This window comes from Agelaius tricolor, unplaced genomic scaffold (assembly GCF_023055355.1).
Source record: "Agelaius tricolor isolate 1412-34295 unplaced genomic scaffold, bAgeTri1.0.p SCAF_35, whole genome shotgun sequence".
Lineage (NCBI taxonomy): Eukaryota > Metazoa > Chordata > Aves > Passeriformes > Icteridae > Agelaius > Agelaius tricolor.
Genome location: NW_027269295.1, coordinates 6,339,101 through 6,361,244, shown reverse-complemented (window position 1 = coordinate 6,361,244; position 22,144 = coordinate 6,339,101). Strand labels below are relative to the sequence as shown.

General features: G+C 38.9%; 1 protein-coding gene across 20 annotated transcripts in view; it reads left to right on the top strand.

Annotated features, from left to right (window-relative positions):
• The first annotated feature begins 98 nt into the window (after positions 1–98).
• The window catches only part of MBTD1 (mbt domain containing 1), a 35,652-nt gene continuing 13,606 nt past the window's right edge, over positions 99–22,144 (top strand). For 2 of the 20 annotated variants that reach the window (XR_011683334.1, XM_071452631.1), the window contains exons 1-12: positions 117–595; positions 7,947–8,148; positions 9,286–9,425; positions 9,999–10,113; positions 10,202–10,287; positions 15,818–15,935; positions 16,575–16,709; positions 17,159–17,247; positions 18,540–18,774; positions 19,974–20,029; positions 20,287–20,391; positions 21,190–21,343. Coding sequence is in view for 19 of the 20 variants with exons in the window: in XM_071452631.1 (XP_071308732.1) it covers positions 575–595; positions 7,947–8,148; positions 9,286–9,425; positions 9,999–10,113; positions 10,202–10,287; positions 15,818–15,935; positions 16,575–16,709; positions 17,159–17,247; positions 18,540–18,774; positions 19,974–20,029; positions 20,287–20,391; positions 21,190–21,343 (1,456 nt within the window). In the remaining variant the exon portion in view is untranslated. Of the gene's footprint in view, positions 596–2,326; positions 2,516–2,947; positions 3,234–3,673; positions 3,812–7,946; positions 8,149–8,902; positions 9,426–9,998; positions 10,114–10,201; positions 10,288–15,817; positions 15,936–16,574; positions 16,710–17,158; positions 17,248–18,539; positions 18,775–19,973; positions 20,030–20,286; positions 20,392–21,189; positions 21,344–22,144 lie in introns of those variants that run through there. The other 18 variants (XM_071452636.1, XM_071452637.1, XM_071452625.1 and 15 more) reach the window with 18 other exon arrangements.

The following is a 22,144-nucleotide window of genomic DNA, read 5'->3' as shown; positions in this document are numbered from 1 at the left end:
CGCTCCCGGCGGCGACCCTGGGCCACGTGACTGCTCTTTTTACCACCCTTTGCTCCCAGCTCCCCGCCCATCCCGAGTTCCACGTGACGCGGCCCAGCTGGGCCGCTCCATTGCGAGCCCGAGGGGGGGGGGGGGGGGGCGATCCCCGACCCGGGAGGCAACACTCGTCCCTCAGCAGCTGCTCATCGGCCCCTCACCGAGATATCCCGTGTGCACCGCCACTCGCTGGCGGACACGGCTGCTCTTACGCCCCGCGGTCCCTGCCTTAGCACGGAGTGCGCACCCCCGGTAACAAATGATTTCGCCCGGGTGGAGGGGGCATATGGCTGTGTGGCCGCTCCGCGCAGCCTGATCCCGGCGGAGGCGTGTCCGCGCCTGCGCAGCAGAGCGCTCATGTTGTTGATGTCCCGGCGGCCCCAGTCGGTCCTGGTCGGTTCCCGGCGCTCGGAGCGGCTGGACTGCCCGGCCCATTCCCGGCCCGCTGGGCTCGGCCCCGACCCCGGGCACCTACAGCGCCCGAGTTCCTGGGGCGAGCGCGTAGAGGCACTAGGCGGCTCCTGCCCATGAGGGCCTGATGGAAAACACAAAGGAGCTGGTGAGTACCGGAGCCCGCGGGTGGTGTGGCCGCCGCAGCCCCGAGGAAGCCCCAGCCTCTGGTCGGGGAGCGGCGCGGGCTAAGCCGGGGGGGAGGAGCTGAGCGATCCCCGGTGCCCGCGCGAGGGGGAGGCGGCCTCGCAATGTGTGGGTGAAAGTCGGGAACAGCCCCGGCTGTTGCGGGGGTGGCCCCACGGGGTGCAGGGGTTGTGCCCGCCCAGGTCTGGGGCTCCGGGGGCTGGGCAGGCGCTGCTGCTCGCGGGGGAGTCTGGTCGGGACACGTGGGGGCGGCAGGGCTGTACCCCTTTGTTGCGGCCCGGATATGCTGGGTCGAGTTTTGTCCTTCGCCTCTCTTTCCTCTTGTCTCGGAGAAAAGTTTCAGCTTCTCGCGGGCGCACTTGAATCCGCTTCTCCCCCTGCTCCGCTGTAGTGCCGGCTTTCAGCAACTTCCTCCTGTAGTTCCAGCCTTTTGAAGTTGAGTTTTCCAGCGTAGTCATGTTCAGTGCTGGAGAGTTTTCTTTTTTATCAGCACTTCAAAAGTTTTGGATTTTTTGCGGCCACTTCCCCCCCATTCCGTGTAATTTTTATGACTTCTGATGTTGTGACTGTTCTTTTTGTGAGAAGTAGTAAACTCGTGAAACCAGTTTCACTTTCGGGTTGTTGCTGGAAATGTTTGAAAGCGTAGCAATTTCTGCCCGGTGTAGCTTTGAAAATTAGAAGTCCTACTACAAAGCATATGGTGATTATAGTAAAAAATTCTGTGTGTGAAAAAGCAATTTATTTTAAAATGTGGCTGGCAACTGTTACAATTTTTCAAATCCAAACCTAGTCAAAACTGAAAGCTGCAGGGCAATCTCTTGAATTTTAAATTAAAATTATTTTGCACGTTTGAGAAACTGCATTTACCTTTTTATTGTATTCAACAGTTTGAATTTGACTTAAAAGGAATGGACTAAGGCTATGAGAGTCTAATCTGGAGCCTTCAATGAGAACTAAATAATATATTCCCTTAAGAAGGTAATAAAACTTGGCAGGTTAATTGTCCTTACTCATTTCTTCAGCCTAGGCATCGTTTTGAGGAAGTGGGTAATGTAGGCTGTAGGAAATTATGCAGAGGGATCTTGTTTCCCAGGAACAGTTTAGGTGTTGTTCTTGAGAATATGTGGGCTTGTGCACATGCCGAAAGATTGCAAACTGGAAGTAAGAATTCTCTTCATTGTTCCCTAAAGAGCAAGGTGCCCCTGGCAGGAGTGGTAACATTCAGAGAAGTTCTCTCTCATTGGCTTTCATTTCTCTTACCCTCTAAAATTTGATTTAATTTTGCAAGGCTTTTCATATCTTCTGCAAACCACTACTGCATTCCTTCATTTCTCAGGTAAGTTGGAGTACTGTGGGGATGTGGGATCCTTTGCTGAACCTGGCTCTGAGTGGAATGAATTTAGGTGTTGAAGTCTTTGATTTTGGGTTGGTGGTGGTTTGGGGGTTCTTTACATTTAAATTTATTTCATTTGGGGTTTTGTTTGTTTGTTAATTTTAATGGTAGTACAGTGTTTAAAGTGAAATATTTGCCTCTTCCTTTGCCTTACTCCTCTAAAGGCCTTATAGAAATGTAATAGAGTTTGTAACAGATTTTCAGTTTTATCAAAACTCAGATATTTCACAGATTAATCATCACACCCCCCCCCCCTTCCCCAAAAATTTCCTGCTAATGTGATATATTTTTTTATGAAAGAGTCTCCCCTCTTGTGTGAAACCCCCTGGGGAAGAGGCTATGGACAAAACCATTGACAAACAGCAGAAACTGGCTTCAGACAAAATGCTGTCATACATAGCAAATGAAGAGACAGGAAAAAACATTTCTGTAATTTTCCAGCAGAGATTTTACTTATAATAAGAGTGGAAGGCACATTTCCAGATAGAGGTGAGTTGCTATATAAAAAAAGTAAGTTTGGTTGGTTCTGATTTCCAAGAATCCCAAGATGTTTAGTTTTGGGAGACTTTGTTTTTAATGAAAGCTGAAAGTGTGTTTTCTTTTAATTGGTATCATGTTTGAATTTTCTTTTTTGATCTTGTTCTGAGGCACAATTAGGCTTCAGTTCCACAGGGACAAGCTACTATTCTACTGTAAATTATTTTGGCCAATTTGTATTCAAAAGAGTTGTAATAAATTAGTCCTATTGTAGTGTTTCCTTAAGATCCAGAGCTGAAACTAAGTTTGTAGCATAAAGCATAAATGAACTATTGCAAACAAAGCCTATACATGAAGTTTAATTTTAACTTGGAAATAGCCTTGGATCCATTCAGGATATGTGATTAAAGTAAATCTGTCTTATGACAGACCCTTGGCTTGAAGGTTGTGGTGACCTCATTGTTGACCTTGGCCTCAGATCCCATCTGTCCATAGTTCTGTCCTGTTTGGGAGGGTTGGAGCTGAATATAGAAAGTAATACCTCTGTTCGAGTGCTGGTGTACCTTTGCTGAGCTACAGCTCTTGTTCTCCAAACTCCAAATTGCTTCCATTCTGAGTTCAAGTCCCAGATAGAATTCAAAAGTAACAACAATCATTTGGAGTGGTTCGAAACTTTTCTGTGGCTATTTTGGATCTTCCTCCTGTGGCCAGCTGCACTGCGTACCTGAGGGTAATCGTTTTGGTTACATAATAATGGGGTGCTTTTCTTGCAAGTTCTTACCTTCAAAACTCTTTTGCATAAATTTTGCCAATGCTTGAGCATAGTCTTCATCAAAGCACTAAAGCCATTTCCTAAGTAAGTGTTTGATGTCTAAATAACATGAAATGGTTTCTGGTTTTGCCATGGATTGCTCACCCTTTGTGCCCACTTTTTTGTGTTGTAAGAGTAGTTACTAAACTCAAAGTATGTATGCTATAATGTATTGATCAAATTCAATGTGTGTGTATATATATGTATATAAAAATGTGTGTTTAGAGTGAGAAAATGGTTATTTTCTTATTTGTTTAGAGTTGCCGTCCTGCTCTCAGGGAAACCAGTTTCTTTTTCATACCATTTGCCTTATGTAATGCTTAATTAAGAGTATTTCTTAAAAATGCTCTGTTGTCAAGTATTCACAGGGAGGAGGGGAAGAACAGGAAAATGGGAAGTTGGGCAGAAAAAGAAAGCAGTTCTTAAGAGTTCCTTTCTCCACCCATCCCTTCAATAAAGAAAAGTATGCAAGAAACCCCCTGAGCAAATAGTACAAGGTAATTTGCTAGTGCTGCTCATGATACATTTCACAGTGCTCTGACTAAAAACCTCAACCTCTGTTGAGGAACCAGTAATCTTATTAGGAAAATAAACCTTAGCCTTTCCCAATCTTATTAGAAAAATAAACTTTAGCCAAACTTTCAGAATGGCTGAAAGTTTGTCTTGTTCTTTTGTTTGTGCGTTGCTTCTGCATAATGTACAGATAGACGCTATTAGTAGAGTAGTTACTCAAGCTGCTGCTCTTTTGGCATTAACCAGCTGCAGGGTTCTGTTTAATAGCAAGCCAGGCTCCTGCTCCAAGCAGTTTCTGTGGATAGACAGGAGGCTAGTCCCTGTTTTGTTAGAAGTTGAATACTGTTTAGATTGTGTTTTGAGAAAAAGACAATCTCCTCAGCATGATTTTTAGTGCTTAGTCCAGCTTTGAAGAGTAGGAAGCTGGTTTTATGTTGATTTAAGGGTTGGTTTTTTCTTAGCATGCCTGTTTTTGAATCCAAGTACCTGCAGCTGCTGTGGGGAGATGCTGCTTCAGACAGACAAGGTGTTGCTGTTGTCTGTGAAGCCTTAAAGGACTCATCAAGAATTGCTTGTCCTTCACATGCCTAGAAATGACTTCCAACATTGCTTGTTCTTTTACCTCATCAGGGATGAGATGAGGCTCTTTGATCTGTCATTTCCTGGGCTCTGCTTTTGCCTTTTCCAAAGATAGGAGGATAACAACAAGGGGAGAGAGAATGTGTGCATAAGGTAGATGATTCCAATTTCCTGGTATCTCTGATGAAGCTCACCATAGTGTATTAGAGGCCACCAGCACTTCAGGAACTGTTGATGAGATGGTTGAGAGCTCCTGGAAAAAGATTGAGGCCCTAAAAAAATCAGAAAGGGGGAAATTTTGTACTTAATTTTCAAAAGAAAAAGGTTGAACCAATTAGCAAGGACTCAGCAGAAGTTGCAAACTGCTGCTGTACCAAAGCCGCTGCTTTATCTTGGTTATAATTCTGTTTGAGGTATACATTGTCCTTTTTGAAAGGATGTGTGTTTGACCTTTGAATTCAAGCAGTACTCCCACTTTTTTCACTTCCAGATGTTAGAGTTCCTTTTCTTCATCTGAATTCTGCAGGAAGGGTTATCAAAGCTTCCTCATGTTCACTTTGTTCCTACAAATGCTGTGTTTCAACATGGGTTAAAAAGAATCTCTGTGGTGTTTATTGTCAAAACAGAAGTGTTTTGATCTGCTCTAACAAAATTCCAGCATAGGTATTTGTATATCATCTTCCCTAACTTTCACCTACTTTTGTTTACAAAGTATTTTGTTGGTTTTTTCCCTGCAAACTCTGCCTTTTTGAAATCTCAAAAAGCATTTTGAGTAGTTTCCCCAACTGCAGTCCAGGTAATAACTACAAATTAACATTAAGACTGTCCTGCATAAATTATCTGGCAAAAGCTGGAATTCAAATGTTTCATAAAAACTACAGTATTATTTTAAAAGGATAAGCAAAACTGCTGATTTGAATTGCAGATTTGATATTCAATAATTTTGAATTGGAACAGTTTGGATGAATATTAAATAAATGGAAAGGTGATACATGAGGTTTGTTTTGACAGTGTAGTTAAACTCAAAAACTCAATGATTGCTACTTTTGAAGTTGTATAAAACTGAAGAATGATTTTTCCTAATTGAGCGCCCAACTTTCCATTTACAAAGAGAAGCTGTTTTCCTTCCCATCTGTGGATATTTTGGCAAAGAGAGCTTATCAGTAATATTGACGTTCTAAATGGAAGTGATGCAAAAGAACAACAAAAACAGCCACATGCACTCTTGTGGTAGTCACCTTGCCCTGTGCTTCAGCTTTTGGTCCTTCATCTTGCCTTCAGCTTCCCAGTTCTTCTTTGACCTTCCCTGGCAGTGGGAACAGAGCTGGCATGGGCAATTAGTGGAACTGGGAATGGGCTGCACTTCAATTCCTTCTGAGTGGCATCATTACCTCCCTATAGGTCCAGGGTTCTCCAGTCTCGAGTGGGAAGGGGATATCCTAAGACAGGCTTGTACTGCAGCCTCCATAAGAGGGCTGAAGCCATAGAATCACACCTTGGAATGGGATGAGGCCCTAATCTCTCAGTGAAATCAGACCAGCTGTCTTAAAGAGAATAAGGGCATGAAGAGGGAGATCCTTCCCTGGGCTTTGAAACACCACAAGTATCTGTCCATAAAACCTTCTAAGCATCATAGTGCTCTGATAGTACTGGTGGGAATGGTTCATATGGAATTGCAATTTATATCTTAGCAGAGACAGTGATCAAGAGAACTTAAAAACTGTGAGATGTTAAGGAGTTCCTGAAATCTTGAGGAAGATGACTAGTTTTCATCATCTGCTCTGAAAATTCCTGGCAGTGTTGTCAGGACACTGTATCCATGGCAACGTTCTGCTCATCTTCTGCTTTAAGCTGCACACATGTGCACACACAAACAAGTCACTGTCATGCATGTTGGTGGCAGATGGGACAGGTGACACTGCTGCCAGCATGGGTCAAGGCCGAGCTTTGTCTGCCGTGGCTCAGTGTTTCCTCTAACAATCCCATGGGCTGGTTTCAGTGTCTTGAGGAAGTTGTCAGGTTATGCCCTATCCTAAATTTGGTTTGGTTTAATACAATTTTTTTTTTTGGCTGGGGTGTATATTCATAATTAACATTACACTGACTTGGTTGTTTTGTTTCAGAACTACTGTAAGTGTGTTTAAAGTGTTTGCCTTATTGCATAACCTTTTATGCTTACTGGATTTTTGGAGGATTTTTTTTTAATAATTGCATGTTAGGATTGGGTCAGTGTGGAAATCAGTTTTCCCTTGTGCCTATTAGGAAATTCTTCCATAATAGGATTTATTTAGATTGCAAAGTAGAATATATTATAATAAGGCATAGCATGGCAGAAAAAGGAAAATTAGTTCTTGGAAAAGGAAGTTGAGCCAAAGGGTTTTTTAATTTTTCTTATTTTCTTGTCTCTCCTTCACTCCCCTAACTTTTGCTTTTATTGTAGAATTTATGTTTTTGTCTTTATTTCCTCTCAAACTTAGTAGATACTAAGATTATGGAAATAATATGAAACTATAATTTCTTTTTTAGCTTAATGAGGGCAGCTTACATAGGAGTAGCCTTGTTACAATGGAGCTGTGTAGGATATTAATAAATGAAAATTGTCACTGTATCAAAATGCATATGGTGGATGTGCCTCAGAAAAAGTACATCAGTTAATCTCTTGCTTCTTTACTGTCTTTTCTGGAAATTGCTTAACTCTCATGCCTTCTGCAGAATTGTATGGTTTTATCCTACTTCAGATTTTTTGATTATAGAAAAACTATTATGTAACAAGTTTTTTGTAAATGACAGTGGCAAATTAGTCACCTTTCTCTCTTTCAGCATTTGTACAGACCCTATTGCCATAGTAACTGAGCTCTTCATAATGGTTAATATATTAATCCTCTGAACAGCCCTGTGAGCTGGAGAGGTGTTCCTGCTTCACATGGAAGTCGTGGACTCATAGGGGAGCTGAGTGATTTATGGATAACCCCACAAGCCAATAAGAGCAGAGAACCTCTCATTCCTTTTGCTGTGGTATAAGGGCCCTCTTGATTGAACTGTCTTTTCTCTGCCCAGCTTTCTCAAATGAATGAATTTTAGTAGAATTGGCTGCAGCCGTCTGGAATGTGCTCATTTGCATATAAGATCAGTGTGGCTGTCAGTGTATGGCTCATCAGACTTAATGAACTCTAAAGATACCAAGGAAATTAAATGTATGGGATGGCTCCTGTGTATTCTCAGTGGATCATGAGATAGGTTTTTTCTTTCTGTATATCACAGCACCAAAATTGGCCAGTTTTGATTATACCAGTGCTCATGTAAATTGGCATTACAAGGTTCATGTCTGTGCTGATACAGCAGTGCCTTAGAATATCTGCTTTTGAAGGCTGGCCTGTGAAACTTTTTAAGCTTGACTTTGAAATCTTTGCATTCAGAACATTCTGCTATTCTTTGTTTTTTTTTTTTTTTGTTTTTTGTTTTTTTTTGTTTTGTTTTGTTTTTTTGTTTTTTTTTTTGTTTTGTTTTGTTTTTTGTTGTTTGGTTGTTTTTAATTTTTAGACAGAACATAGTTCACGAGTGGAAAGGAAACACCGAGACTCATTCGGGATGTTTGACGGTTATGATAGTTGTAGTGAGGACACCAGCAGCAGCTCCAGTTCAGATGAAAGTGAGGAGGAGGTTGCTCCTTTGCCATCCAGTCTTCCAATTATCAAGAACAACGGGCAGGTTTATACTTATCCAGATGGCAAATCTGGCATGGGTAAGTATGTGCTGTGTGAGTGCTAGGAGCTGGATATAGGTGGATTTTAGCGTGTGCTGGGTTGTCGGTCCCATCTGAAATGCTGGTCCCAACTGAAAAGGGACCAAAGCAGCTAAAGGGTTGGGGTTGGTTGGTTTTGAGAAGGGGAATTGTTTGGGTTCTGCTAAACTGAAATAAGAGAGGGTTTGAATCCTGCTGACAGGGAAGAAATAGTATGCGAACATCTGCCCTCCTGTCAAATGTATTGTGTTTACACATACATGTGTGTGTTCTCATGTGCATTGGTTTTATTCGGAGCTTTGAGGACAATGTCAGTGTGTTCTGTCTATGCCAGGGCATACCTTTTCTCTGCCCTTTGTTACACGTACAATATGTTTAAATATTTCTTCCTATACTAAGAAAACTTCATTATTGCTACTGTATAAAACCTGTTAGTGTATACCTGTTCACTTCTCACTAGCTGTGAGCTGGAGGATACTAGGAAAATAAATTGAAAGGGCCGATTTCTTTTGTTATCAGGGAAAAATATTTTATGTGAAATTCTAGTGATTAGTGTAAAGCTCTCTCTGGGCAGAATTTGGGTGTTGTCTCACTGGCATTAATTGGTCTCTGAGTCTTACTCATCATGAAATACACTGTGGGTGATGGTGTCCATCTCTGAAACATGATTCTAGCCAGAAAAAAGCACTGGTGGGCTGGGGTAATTGGGATATACTAATTTATGAATCAAACAGTAAATCTGGTTTTATTTCAGGTTGGAAGTATTCTATGTTTAGAGGAAACCAAGATTGGCAAGCCCAGATTCAAAGCAGATGCTTCCTTGAGAACAGTGAAAAACCAATAATCAGCCTGAGCTAATTTAGCTGGGTCATTCACTTGCACCGGAGATGAAATTAATAGGGAGTAGAAAGAAGCACTGTTTCACCAGTGAACTTGAGGTTCTTGCTGTTTCACTGATAGTAGTAGTGGTGTTTTAAATTTTTTTTCCTGTGCAATTTTCTTTGGGGTAAAGCCCTCAGAAACTTGTTTGATGGTACCACCTCCAGGACCTTCATTCTGTCCTCTACATTCTGAATTTTTTTGCAACTTTAACTACACTCTTAATATTTTGAGGTTTTTTTTCTTTCTTCTGATTAGCTACGTGTGAGATGTGTGGGATGGTTGGTGTCCGGGATGCTTTTTACTCTAAAACCAAGCGCTTCTGCAGTGTGTCGTGCTCCAGAAGCTATTCCTCCAACTCCAAGAAGGCCAGCATTCTGGCCAGGCTTCAGGTAGCGGTACAGACACCGTTTTCTTTACATCCGTTCTGTCGTCTGTGGTGGTGAAATTGGGTATTTGTACAGATGGCTGCATGTTTGTAGATTAGGTTCTTGGGTTTGAGGGTTTTCTTTATAGAGTTTCAAAATAGGTATATGTCTGTTGACTTAAAATAGTAATCAAGTAATCATCCAGGCATGTCTGTAGTATTCAAGAAAAGAGAAAAATAAATATCAAGAAATATCATTATACCTGGTCTCAAATTCATTGCAACAAATGCCAAGAAATTGCATTGCTATTAAGTTAGATTAAAAGTTCTTCCTTTTGACCTGCTTTTAAGAGATATCTCTTTTTCAGGTAAACAACAGTGAATCTATAGTGCTGTTCAAGTTGGGATAGTAGTACAAAAGTCATCTTTTGGACACTCCTTACTACTGGTTTTTAAATTTATTTTATAATACATGTGTCATACTTAGTCTCTGTGTACTTCTGATTTTAGTTTAAATCTGTTAAAGATAGCTGCAGACCTGTGGAAATTTCCTGACAGGAGTTTGGAAAGATGTTATTTACTTGGGTTGTGGGTTTTTTTTTAGGGTAAACCTCCAACAAAGAAGGCTAAAGTTCTACAAAAACAGCCCTTAGTGGCTAAATTAGCAGCATATGCCCAGTACCAAGCAACTTTACAAAACCAGGCAAAGACAAAAGCAGGTAACAGCATATAAACAGAGCTGAAACAAAAACACTGAAAGATTGGTGCCTCATGAGCAGCTTCCTAACTGAAATAACTTTCCCTTAGCAGCTGTCCCTGTGGAAGGTTTCAGCTGGGGTAGCTACATCAATAGTAATAGCTTTACAGCAGCTCCTGTTACCTGCTTTAAACACGTGAGTATTTCTCAGCTTGTGCTTTCCTTCTCTGTGTGTATAAGTGAGTCCGTGGAAGTTCTTAAATTCATTTTTTCAAAACATTTATATCCAAATATTTTTCATGATATAAGTATGACTACTTTTTAGATAATTTATCTGTCCTTTAAAATAGTTCTCAACACCATCAGTTACTTTCATCATAGATACACTCTCATAAACAAAAAGGAAGGCTCTTACATACTTGAGAATTGTTTTTCTTATGTTCAAGTCACAAAATCATCCCACATACTGCAGAGTAACAAACCAGCCAACTCAAGCTGTACTGAAAACAGTTACAAAAGGCTTTTTAGATTAAGTCAGGCTTGTTCCGTTGTGTTGGACTGATCTTTTTGTTACATATTTAGATTTGGGGTTTTCTTTCTTTATTATTAGTCAGATTCTCCCTGTCAGTCATGCTGCCAGGTGGTCTAGTATGGGGGAAAATTAAGGCTGTTTAGAAATCTGAAATTTTAAAAGTTGGTTTTCTTTGTTTTAGAGTTTCAAAAGTTTCAGACAAAAAGACATTCTTTAATGACTGAGAAAAGTAGGGGTTGGGGAAAATAGTGCCATCTGTCTTTAATGTGTTTATAAAATTCTAGACATGAGACATAAGACTGACAATTAAAATATTGTCAGTACTTTCTGTCTCTTAAGTAAAAGCTTTGACAAAAGGTGTTTTCTCAGCATATTTTTTTAATTTGAGAAGTTGAAATGTACTGTATTACAAAATTTTTGTCTTGCTCTAAATTGTGCTGAAAGTTGTAATCAAAACAAACATTTTTCTTCATGGAAGTTGTTCATGAGAGAGAAGAGAAATATTTTCACTTCAGCGCAGGAATTCCTGCTGAGCCCTCTCAGATCATAAACCAGTGGGAGTTGAGGGCTCCTGGCAGTTGGCACTCTGTGAATAGTACCCTTTATGCGCAGAGGCCTCAGCTACTGCCCAGGACAGAGCCTTGCACTAGGAGAACTTGGGGAATTTGTATCAAATTCCACATGCTCGAGTCAGCATGTTTGCACTTTGCTTTCATAGCTATGTACATGTAATAAGTGATTTCAAAGTCTCGTTTGATAACATGGACTGTGCTATTGGATCTACGAATGTCTCTGGGTGTGTGGCATCCTGTATTAGAGACAGCTACAGTCATCAGATCACTTTTAAATTATGCTCCAACATTACATTTTATTAAAAGCAATTGTATCTCCCTTTCTCACTGCTTCATTCATTCAGCTGCACAGTGCCCCAATAATGTGAACCAAGACCACAGTTGTGGTCACATTGTACCTCAAAAATTTTCACAAGATAATGGCAGCAGTGCCACCATGTAGCCTGAAAGTTGTTTCTTTTCTGTCCTCATTTTCCTTTTTCATACAAGTAAAATGCAAATCCTGCTGTTTTCTTCGGAGATTTCTACTTCTTTGGTGGATATGAGTTAGTGTTATAAGGGTGTGATTTGCATTTAACTTTATGTAATTATTTCTTTGAAAAATACGTTATTTAGACAAGTCAGAATCTGAAAAACACGTCAGTGCTCTTTCGTTAGGTCCTTCTCTTTGTCCCACTCTCCATTGATAATTAAACAGTATTCTTTTTGACTTTCTGGAAAGATTATTGCTGTTTTCTATATACTGTATTTCTTTGATTTGTAAAAGTTTGTATTAGTTGATGTTTGTTTACCATCCATATTATGAATTTCATACACCTGTATGTGTGTGATTGAATATATAAAGCTTATTCTGTTCAAGATCAAAGTTTTGAGTTGACAGTAAAATCATGTCATATCTACCCTTAAATTCATTATTCAGTAAAATATATTGAATTTACTGGTTATACTGGGTATATCTGTATGGATATTTGATAGGGAACATTAGGATCAGTATTAAAGAAAATTTAAAGGAATTGTGAGATGTGAGATTTGGCTTTTTTTTAAGAACCTGGCGTACTTAAGTATCTCAGCTCTGATGTAGATTTCACACATCAGTTTTTCTGGTTTTGTTTTTTTCCTGGGAAGTTATTTCTTCTTCAATTTAAAACAGCTACATTTTAGAACTAAAGTATCTAAATCTTGCGAAGTTCTTTCTCTTTATGATAAGAATTAATTTTAAGGTATTTTGATGTACTTTTTGTGCTTCCATGTTACATTTATTCCAGACTTGAGTGTTGAGTAACACTAATGAAATTCAGTAGCAATAGATTGGTCATGCCTATGATTTCAGCGTTCAGTAAACTGAAGTAGGGAACTGCTTTTGTTTATGTCCTACAGGAAGCCCATGACAATGCCAGAATTCCCATTTGTGCACTTGGCAGCCTCTTTTTTTTATTTTGTCAGATTGCATTAATCAGGCACACAGCAATAGCTGCTGCAAGGAAAAAAACTCAATTTAAGTTTCAAATATTGAGTTATAGTTTAGTCACATACAGTGAGCTCATTGCTGACCTGCATTCCACTTTTTATCCTCTAAACACTTTTTACTCTTTTCTATAGTTGCTTTTATTAGTTCAAACCATTCCTACAACTGAAAGCAAATTACAGTGGTTTGAGTTATTTCTCAGTGCTACTTACTGGACAATTTTATGCACAATTAAGAACAATTTTTTCTTTTCGTTGTGTTGCTAATGAGAGGCATATTTCCTAAAGTTCTTTCTTCCACCCGAATTTTATTTGGAGCCGAAATACTTTCATTCTCTTGATTTCATCTGTTTTTTAACGATAGCCAGTGATTTAAGGGAGCATTTCCAGGATGTTACACTGGGTGGCAGTGTTCTGCTTTGAAGGTTTTTGTTTAAACCCTTTTGCATGTTTTCTCCTCTGGCATTACCTACTGTTGGAGCACTGCTCACAAACGAAGTTTCAGCATTCTGTATAATTCAGGAACAATTCAGCATTCTATACAATTCAGGTAGCATCACCATGGTACCAATGGTAGCATCAAATTCAATTCAAATCGGTAGCATCACCATCAGGATTTGCCATTAAAATCTTGATTTAAAGTCTGGAATCATGGCAGTGTTGATGCCATCCAAAATCTCTAGAAGCCATTTATTTAAGCCATATGAGCTCTTTATTCAGGTGCATATGTGGAATACTTGGCCTTTAGGTGCTCCTATCAAACAGGCTCCTTCCTGACTGCACCTTACCTTGCAGAGAAGGCCCTTGGTGCTCAGAGATAGACCCCTCCCATGTCATGTCCCGGAGCAGGAAGCCAGGAACCAGCTCTTCCTTGTTTGGGAGTGATGTGACGTGGATCTCGTCATGAGTTTGAAAGGTAAATTTGTTCTTACCTGTAAATGATGGTTCTGCTAGTTCACACTATGCCAATCCAGACTGCAATCACCTTTCAGTCAGCAGATAAGTAAGACTTAACACTTCTCTAGTGCACTTTGAGTTTTTAAAAGCACTGTTCAAACACTGATTGATTAATCAGATGAGACAGAGGAGAGATGAAGGAAGATGGCTGTCACAGCCCTGGTTTATCCAGGTCTTCCTGCTTCAAGAATATCCCTAATGAGTGAAGGAGATTAAGATAGTGCAGTGAAGCAGGTGTGCTGTAAACCATCCCTCAGGACAGTATAATTGTCTGACATTTCAGCAGTGATGCTGCACAGGATGGCTTCCTTCATGAAAGGGTGAGCCATATGGATTGGTGTAGGAGAACTAGCAGAACCAATGTTTTCACAGACAAGGACAAATTTAACTTTCTGCTATTTCCGTCTATACCAATCCACACTCTGGAAATGAAATTTCCATTTTAAGTTGATGTCAGGAGAAGTGTTTTGATATACTATTCTCTCTGAATCAACTGAATAGACGAGCAGACAATAAAATGTACTTCAGTTCAGTGCAGGTGGATTATGAAATTAGTCAGCACTTTTATTTTGGATTGTTTGGCCTCATCTGTATCTCTATATGGGCAAGAAGATTTGCTAAAATATGCAGTTTGAAAAGTTTATTTCCCCAATTCAATTCAAAAACCTACACATGTCAATTTAGAGAGGGTAGTGATCACAGGATGGGACTTAAGTTGTATATGCATATTTTGTGTGTGAAAATAAGCCATCATCTTTTCAGTTGGATTTTTCTCTGGCTGTCAGTTGGCAGAAGAGAGCTCTGTGGTCTAGACTGGTGTAGATGGGACATAGCAGAACATGAAGAGACCAGGCTTCAAGAATAGAAACTGGCATACTTATATTTCCTTTAAGAGTTGAAACTAGTTTTAAGTTTTGTATAATCTCAAATAGTTCAACTAGTGAGAGGTTTCCTTTTTTTAACATAAATTCAGCTTCTAGTGCTACTAATGGCAATTGCTGATTGCCAGCAAAATTCCAATTGTCATTTTATTGTCATTTTCAGGATTAATCCAGATTTCTTCACTCGTAGCTTCTGTGCAGTTGGAGGCTATTTCCACTGAGTGGTTCAGTTCTCTGGGTTTGAGAGAGCTTTGTAAATGAGACACGGTGCAGAGCCAGAGGATCCCTCCTTCAGTGTCCCAGTGATAGCTGGGTAATCTCTGAACTGTAAGAATTTGTCTTGCTCAGAATTGATATGACTGTTGTCATAAAACACCCAAAATATGAATCTCTCTCTCCTGGGTAGTCTCAAGTTCATTGCACACTGAGAAATTTTGTAGCTTGTTACCAATATAACTTTGGTTGAGTTACTGTTAAGAATTTAGGTTCTTCAGCACTGTGCATTTCTGGTATCTACAATACCATCTTTGACTGGTATTTCATTATACTCTGTTCAACAAAATGTTCTTCTGGAGATAGCAAACTAAATGTAATTTCTATCACCAGCTTCTGCAAACCCTTACGAGTTCATCAGGCAGATATTCCTTCTTGTTCCTAACATATTCCTCACATGGGACTGTGTGGGGGATCTTGCTGTGCCTTTCCTTCTGATGTTCATTAAAAAGGTGCCACTCAGAGCCTTCTGTTCTTTTTGTCTGCTCCATGGAGTGATCACTTGCAGGTGATGTGAAAGCCTGTTCCTCTGAGAGGATGTGAAGCAGTGGGTGATGAACCCTACCGTAATAAATCATCAGAATAGAATAAAGAAATAGTTTTTAGGCATTCTTCCAGCAGCATGCCTGACTTGCAGAATTTAAAGGTTTTGATGTCTGTGCTACAGGTACCATGATTTTCTTGCAAGTAGAATTGCATAGCGATTTCCACCATTCTTACTAACATCAGTAGTTTCTTCCCAATTGAAACATCATAGAATAAAACTGACCTTTGGGAATGTACAGTTTGTGCTTAACTGCTATTTAAACTTGGAATGCTATAGGTTTTTTTCAGTAAGTACACAGGAATAATTGGATACAACTGCAGTATTACGCATAGTTGTCAAACCAAAAGTAGGTTCTCATATAAACAGTGGTTTCTAACCATATGTTTGTTATATGTACGTTCAATGTTTTGTCTTTTTAAGTTGCTTGTAGAACACTGAGATAACAAAAAATTACTATTTTCACATGGTGAGCTGATGACTTTTAACCCCAACCTTGACAGGCACCCATGGGGACTTGCTGGGGTGATATTGCAGAAGGAGTGCGAGTGGAGGTTCCAAACACTGACTGCAGCCTACCTACCAAAGTCTTCTGGATAGCTGGAATTGTAAAATTAGCAGGTAAATGTGTTTCAGTTGACATTAAAATAATCAAAAGAACTATGTGAAGAGATCAAGTACTTCAGTCAGCAATCACCTGGTGAGAGTAATGCTGACACTGGTCAGGTTGGCAGAGCTGTGTCTGTAGATTATACATTGTAGTGCTGTCACTGTTCTACACTGGCTGCTGTGATGCTTGAGAATGTCTTTCCTTGGTTTGATTTTTTTAATATTGCCTCAGAGTGTGGTAAGACTAGTGCAGAGCAGAAAGGAGACATGGTATGGTATAAGAGCTGTCAAGAAGCCTCATTATACAAATCACTGGTGAAAAGTTAAAAATTCAAGGTTACAGATCTAAGATATGAAAAAGCAGATACTGTGCATAATTAATTTTGTCCTCTTTTGTGCAATTTCTAAAGGTTTATAATTCAAGAATTTTAATCTTATTTAAATTGATTTACATGATAATACATGCACATTTATCAAAGTAATCAATTCTGTGCATGAATAGCATCCAGAAATGTGCCAAAAAACCCCAACTTGCTATTAAAAATTACATTTAGCAAACCAATATAATGTACGTGATGATTGGTCAAGAAATATTCAAACATTTTATAATCTTGTTTCATTCTTGTATTTTTTTTTAATGCTTTCTTTTAGGCTACAATGCTCTGCTGAGATATGAAGGATTTGAAAATGATTCAAGTCTTGACTTCTGGTGCAACATCTGTGGGTCTGACATCCACCCAGTTGGTTGGTGTGCAACCAGTGGGAAGCCCTTAGTTCCTCCTCGCAGTATGTAAATAGAAGTCTTACTGATTTCAAAGTCTCTTTATTAAAAACAAAATTTGCTCGTGATCCAGATAGCAAAATGTTCTTTTGCCATAACTTTTTCAACAGTTATGAATTAATAATTTTAACTTTTGACTGATGCTGTTTTTCTTGGAGTAGCCCATCTGATGTGACTCAAAGCTTTTAAGACTGGGGTGGCAGCAGTTAGCTAATCAGTTATGGGAATATGCACTTATTTTATTTATACTTTGGTAGTACGTTCTTCACCCTGGCCTATAAATTTAATCTTGGGTAGCATTCATTCTCTAAAGAGGCTTTTTGTCATTATTGTCATCTAGGCCTTTTAATAGTCATCTGGGATTTCTTCTTTACGTATTCCAGACTCTAATATTAGTCTTTAATGGGCACAATTAAAAATCAGTGGATTATTTCTTCCCCTTCATTTGCAACAGGCATCCAACACAAATACACAAACTGGAAAGCTTTTCTAGTGAAACGACTTACTGGTGCCAAAACACTTCCTCCTGACTTTTCTCAGAAGGTAAGGCCGATCCGGTATCAGTGATGTTCTGTAAAGAAAACGGCAGCACAGTGTGAAGAACTGAAATATTTTATAGTGGCACATTAGTTCCTCTTGCAGGGAAGGAGGTACAGTAGTTTCTTCCCTTAGATACAGTTTTCCTTGGAATCCCTTCTCCAGTTTTGTCCACACTTGTCAGTATGTATTTGGTAAACTTTGCTCTAGAAAGAATAGCTGTCTGTAAAAACTAGTTGGTCTATTTTAATTTTAAAATATCCCATTTAAAAAAATCCACAGAAAACCCAGATGTGCTCATGAGTTACCCTGTGATATTTAAGAAAAATTAAAACTGATTTTTCTAATTCAGGAATTATTTGTTTCATGCACTATTTCAAGAAACTGAACAGAATATGTTAATATAGCATGGATGTAGAAGGAATGAACATCATACTTTTAAATATTAGTGTTTTTTTCCTGCTCTGGACTACGTTTCTTTCTGTCTTAGTCATGCCTTCAGGTGTGGCAGCTGCTGTATAGTGTGCTGGAAGTTTACTTGCCAATATTGTGAGATGATGGTGTATATAGTTCTTAGTAGAAATATGAGACTTAATTTGTTGTTTTACACTGCATGTAATGTTTTAAAACCAACCAAAATGCCTTTCTGCAGTTGTTAATTTTGATTTTAAAATTGGCTCACTTGGAAGCCAAATTAAATTGGCACGATCTCAGTCCTTTGGAGAGGTGGTAATGAAAATGGCAAGTGACAGATGCTGATTTTTTCATACAGTCTGTTTTCACAGAGCAGATTAAGATCTGTTTCCTTTCTTTTGTGTATTTTGAAGAAATACTTTTGTAAATGGCCAGCTTTAATTATGTTGAAGGTTTGTTTTCCATGCCTTAAAACAAAGCATTTTAATCCTGTTTTTAAAATGCTGTATTTTGAGTGAATGACACAGCAAGAACAAAAAATCTTGAGGTTTTTCTTGTTAAAGTTGTTTCTAAAGGTAACTTCAGCCATTGTTAACAACTGGACAAGCTTTCATTATGTCAATTGAAAATTCCTTGAACTTACGTGAGAATTCTATCTCATCTTAAGGGATGACCTTGAAACAATTAAGGCATTGTAGGATCTGTTCTTAGTTTTCTAAAATATTTTGTTACAATGAAATAGAAGACAAATAAGTTGTGTCATTTCTCTGGGATGATTAACGAGTACTTCAATTAAATGAAGTGTGTCAATGCTGTGTTTAAAAGACAGGAAATGGAAAACCAGAAAATATTCTTACAGAATGTATGTTTTGTGTTGTTTCAAGGTGTCTGAGAGTATGCAGTACCCATTCAAAACTTCCATGAGGGTAGAAGTAGTGGACAAGACGCACCTCTGCCGGACAAGGGTGGCAGTGGTGGATAGTGTTGTTGGGGGCCGCCTGAGATTGGTGTATGAAGAGAGTGAGGACAAAACTGATGACTTCTGGTGCCATATGTACAGCCCACTCATTCATCATATTGGCTGGTCTCGAAGTATAGGACACAGGTTCAAAAGATCTGGTAAGTTTGGTTTGGGTTAGAGGTGTTTTGTAGGCGGTGTTGGCTGGGAGGAGTCTGGCTTTAGCAGTTCTGTTGCTTTATACAATTAGTCAAACTGCCTTGAATAATGGTACTTGAGAATGTTATGTAATGTGGCCCAGGGATTTTACCAATCTTATGACACTCAGGAATTTCAGTTAAAATTACAATTAACATATTATACAGCAGTGAAAAAGCCAGAATAACCTTTAGTGTTTAGAAGATTCAGTGATAAACAGAGGCCTGCAAACTAAAAGTAGAAAAACTTTTAACTGCACAATTCAAGTATGATAGACTTCACTTTTCATGCTGATACCTGGAGTTACAGCCCTACTCCACAAATTCCTAGTTTCTTCACATCTAACTCCTTCTTTCTACGATGCAGTGTGGACACGTATCCTAGTAGAAACAGAATTTCTATTTACTGGCAAGTTTAAAGACTGTCTAATATTTTATAATTGTAGTATTTACATGATTTAGAGGGCATTAGGGAATGGGCTGGGAAAGTGAAGTGACAGTGTGATAGAAGGGACACAGTGAAGGCCTTTGCTACCTAAAACACAAAAGAAATTGTAATTTGAAATAGTTCAGGCTTCTAAAGAAACAAAAAGAAAGTCTGGGTTTTTTATTATTTCTCTGTTCCTTTGAGCTGGCATCTCTTGTAAGAGACAGAATTTCTGTAAAGCATTCCACAAGGCTTCCCTTCAGGGAAAGGCCTTCAGTTTTCCTAATGCTTCAACTTTCTCTGAAACCATTTATAAATAGACAGACACACACACACACACATATATATATATATGATTATATGTAATTATATAAAAATGTAATTTTCTGTCATAGCATAGTGCAAAGTAGTTTAAACCTGCCCATTTTTTGCAAAAGCTTCTATGTTATACTTTCATCAATTTTGTGACATAATCAAATGGTCTTGTAAATACTGGATATTGGGGGTTTTTTTCCATAAATTATGTTTGTTTTATAGAGGCAGCTCAGGTTGAAGTCAGCAAGGAAAACGGATGGATTGTGTCCTCCGGATTTTTATGGTAGTGTTACTAATAAACTGTGGGCCTCCCAACACCAGTGATTGTGTGGTATTGGTTAACATGTTCAGAAAAACATATTGTGTGCTCTGTGAACAAAACTTCTGAACAATATTATAGTATTATTATTATTCCTTGTAGATATTACGAAGAAACAGGATGGACATTTTGATGCACCCCCACACTTATTTATGAAGGTGAGTTGAGTAGCTAGAACACTCTTTGCAGACTTGATTGAGGGCCTTCAGTTCCTGTTGTGTGTAAACCAGACCTGAAACTCTATTTACATCCTGGCCCAGCACAAATGTTTCTGCTTGTGTTATCCAATCTGACCTCCTTGATATAAGCAGAGGTGGTAGAACAGATATTTCAGTCTGTTGCTTTGGCAGTGTGGGGGTATGTTTTGTTCCAGGCTCATTAAATTCTTTGTTTCTGCTGTTCTGTGATTATTTAGGTAAAAGAGGTTGATGCAGCTGGAGAGTGGTTTAAAGAAGGAATGAAATTGGAAGCTATAGACCCCCTAAACCTTTCAGCAATATGTGTGGCAACTATCAGAAAGGTAAGAAAGCAAATGTGCATTTTGGGGAGGTGAAGAGGAATCCTTTTCCCCTAACCTTTATTCAGGCTTGAAACAAGAAGCTCAAAACCAAAATTAGGAGGGTTCATTTGCACAGTGAATAGGATATGCTTGTCAATTGTTCATATGCAACTGCTATGAAAATGTGCTCATGTAAGTTCGACTTTGAGCTCTGGAAATTCAGCCTTACCTTTAGTTAGAATGTATTTGTGAGAGGAATTTGCAGGAAAATATTCTGCTAATTATACCAAGTGTTTTGCAACTGTTCAAAACCAGATCTCATCTTGCTGACTTGCAGAAGTTTATGAAGATATTTTTAAGGCTGTCCTTCTTTCTTAGTTTGATTGAAAATCCATGTGAAATCTGCTTTAAAAGAGAAAATGTAAAAAGCAGCTTAGCTGAATTATTTAACCTTTCCAGTGAGGAGAATTGTTATGATTTTGAGTAATGGCGTACTGAATATCCTTGCAAGCTGAAGAATAGACTGAATTAAAAAGCTTTAGAAATAGGGCTGTTGTTCACAAGAAAAATAAACTAGAGATCAGAAAAAGGAAATGTTCATCTCATAACTTTGCAGTTATCAAAGGTACATGTAACAGTTGTATTCACAGTCCTGGAGACAGATATGATTTGGAGGGTTTTTGTTATAATGAATGTTCTTCTAAGTGTGCTTCCATTATTATTGAATTGCTTTCACTCTTGAAACATGGCATGCTTTCTTTCTAGCTTTCTCACCCAGCTGAAGGTATTTAATGTGAAATTTTGTTTCTCTTTACTAAGGTATTAGCAGATGGCTATCTTATGATTGGGATTGATGGCTCAGAAGCAGCAGATGGGTCTGATTGGTTTTGTTACCATGCCACTTCCCCTTCTATTTTCCCTGTTGGTTTCTGTGAAATTAACATGATTGAACTAACTCCACCCAGAGGTACAGGTAGCATTCTGACACCTTTTATTGTTAATACTGCTCAGTGATTCTGTATGTGCCATATGCTTTGTTTCTTAACTCAGCCTACAAAATTCAGGTCACTTCTTAGGACTTTCTCAAGTCTGAAACAAATACAACAGCTTTACTTCCAAGTAATCTAAACCAGAGGTCACTAACTTTTCATTTAGAAAAAGTTAGATTGATTATTGGCTGAAATAATTTGCATTTGCTATCAGAAATTGAGGATTCCACTAAGTCTGGAAAGTGTGGGAGTCATTAAAAGGGCTCTTCAGAAAGTGTCACTGGTTAGGTAGTGCTGCCCACCAAAACAATTAACGAACACTGTTAAGAATCTCAGGCTAATTCACAACTAGACAAGTCAAATTTTGGGACACTATACACAAACTTGAGCTTTAGGACTGTACAGTAAATAAACCCTCTGTGAGGAAAAGCTTTCTGTTCACAAGCACATGTCTACAGAAGACTTTGCCTCCCTTTTCCCATTTTTTGCCTTGGTCTGGTACTTTTTAAGAGGATCATAGCTATATAACAGCTGACAGATTACAATGATTTTCTATGGCTTTTTCCCTCCATTCTCATTCTTGCAGACTTCTACTTGTATTTAATGAAATATTTTACTAGGTAATAACTATAGTATAATGCAACATGGTTTTTTGTCGTGGTACAGTGACAGCTCTGGCACCCTGGAGTGTGTGGAAAGTGCAGTTATACAGATTTAGGGTTTTTTTCAGTCAGCTCATTTAGTGAATTTATTGCCTAGAAATTCATGGGCACCAGCATCCCTTA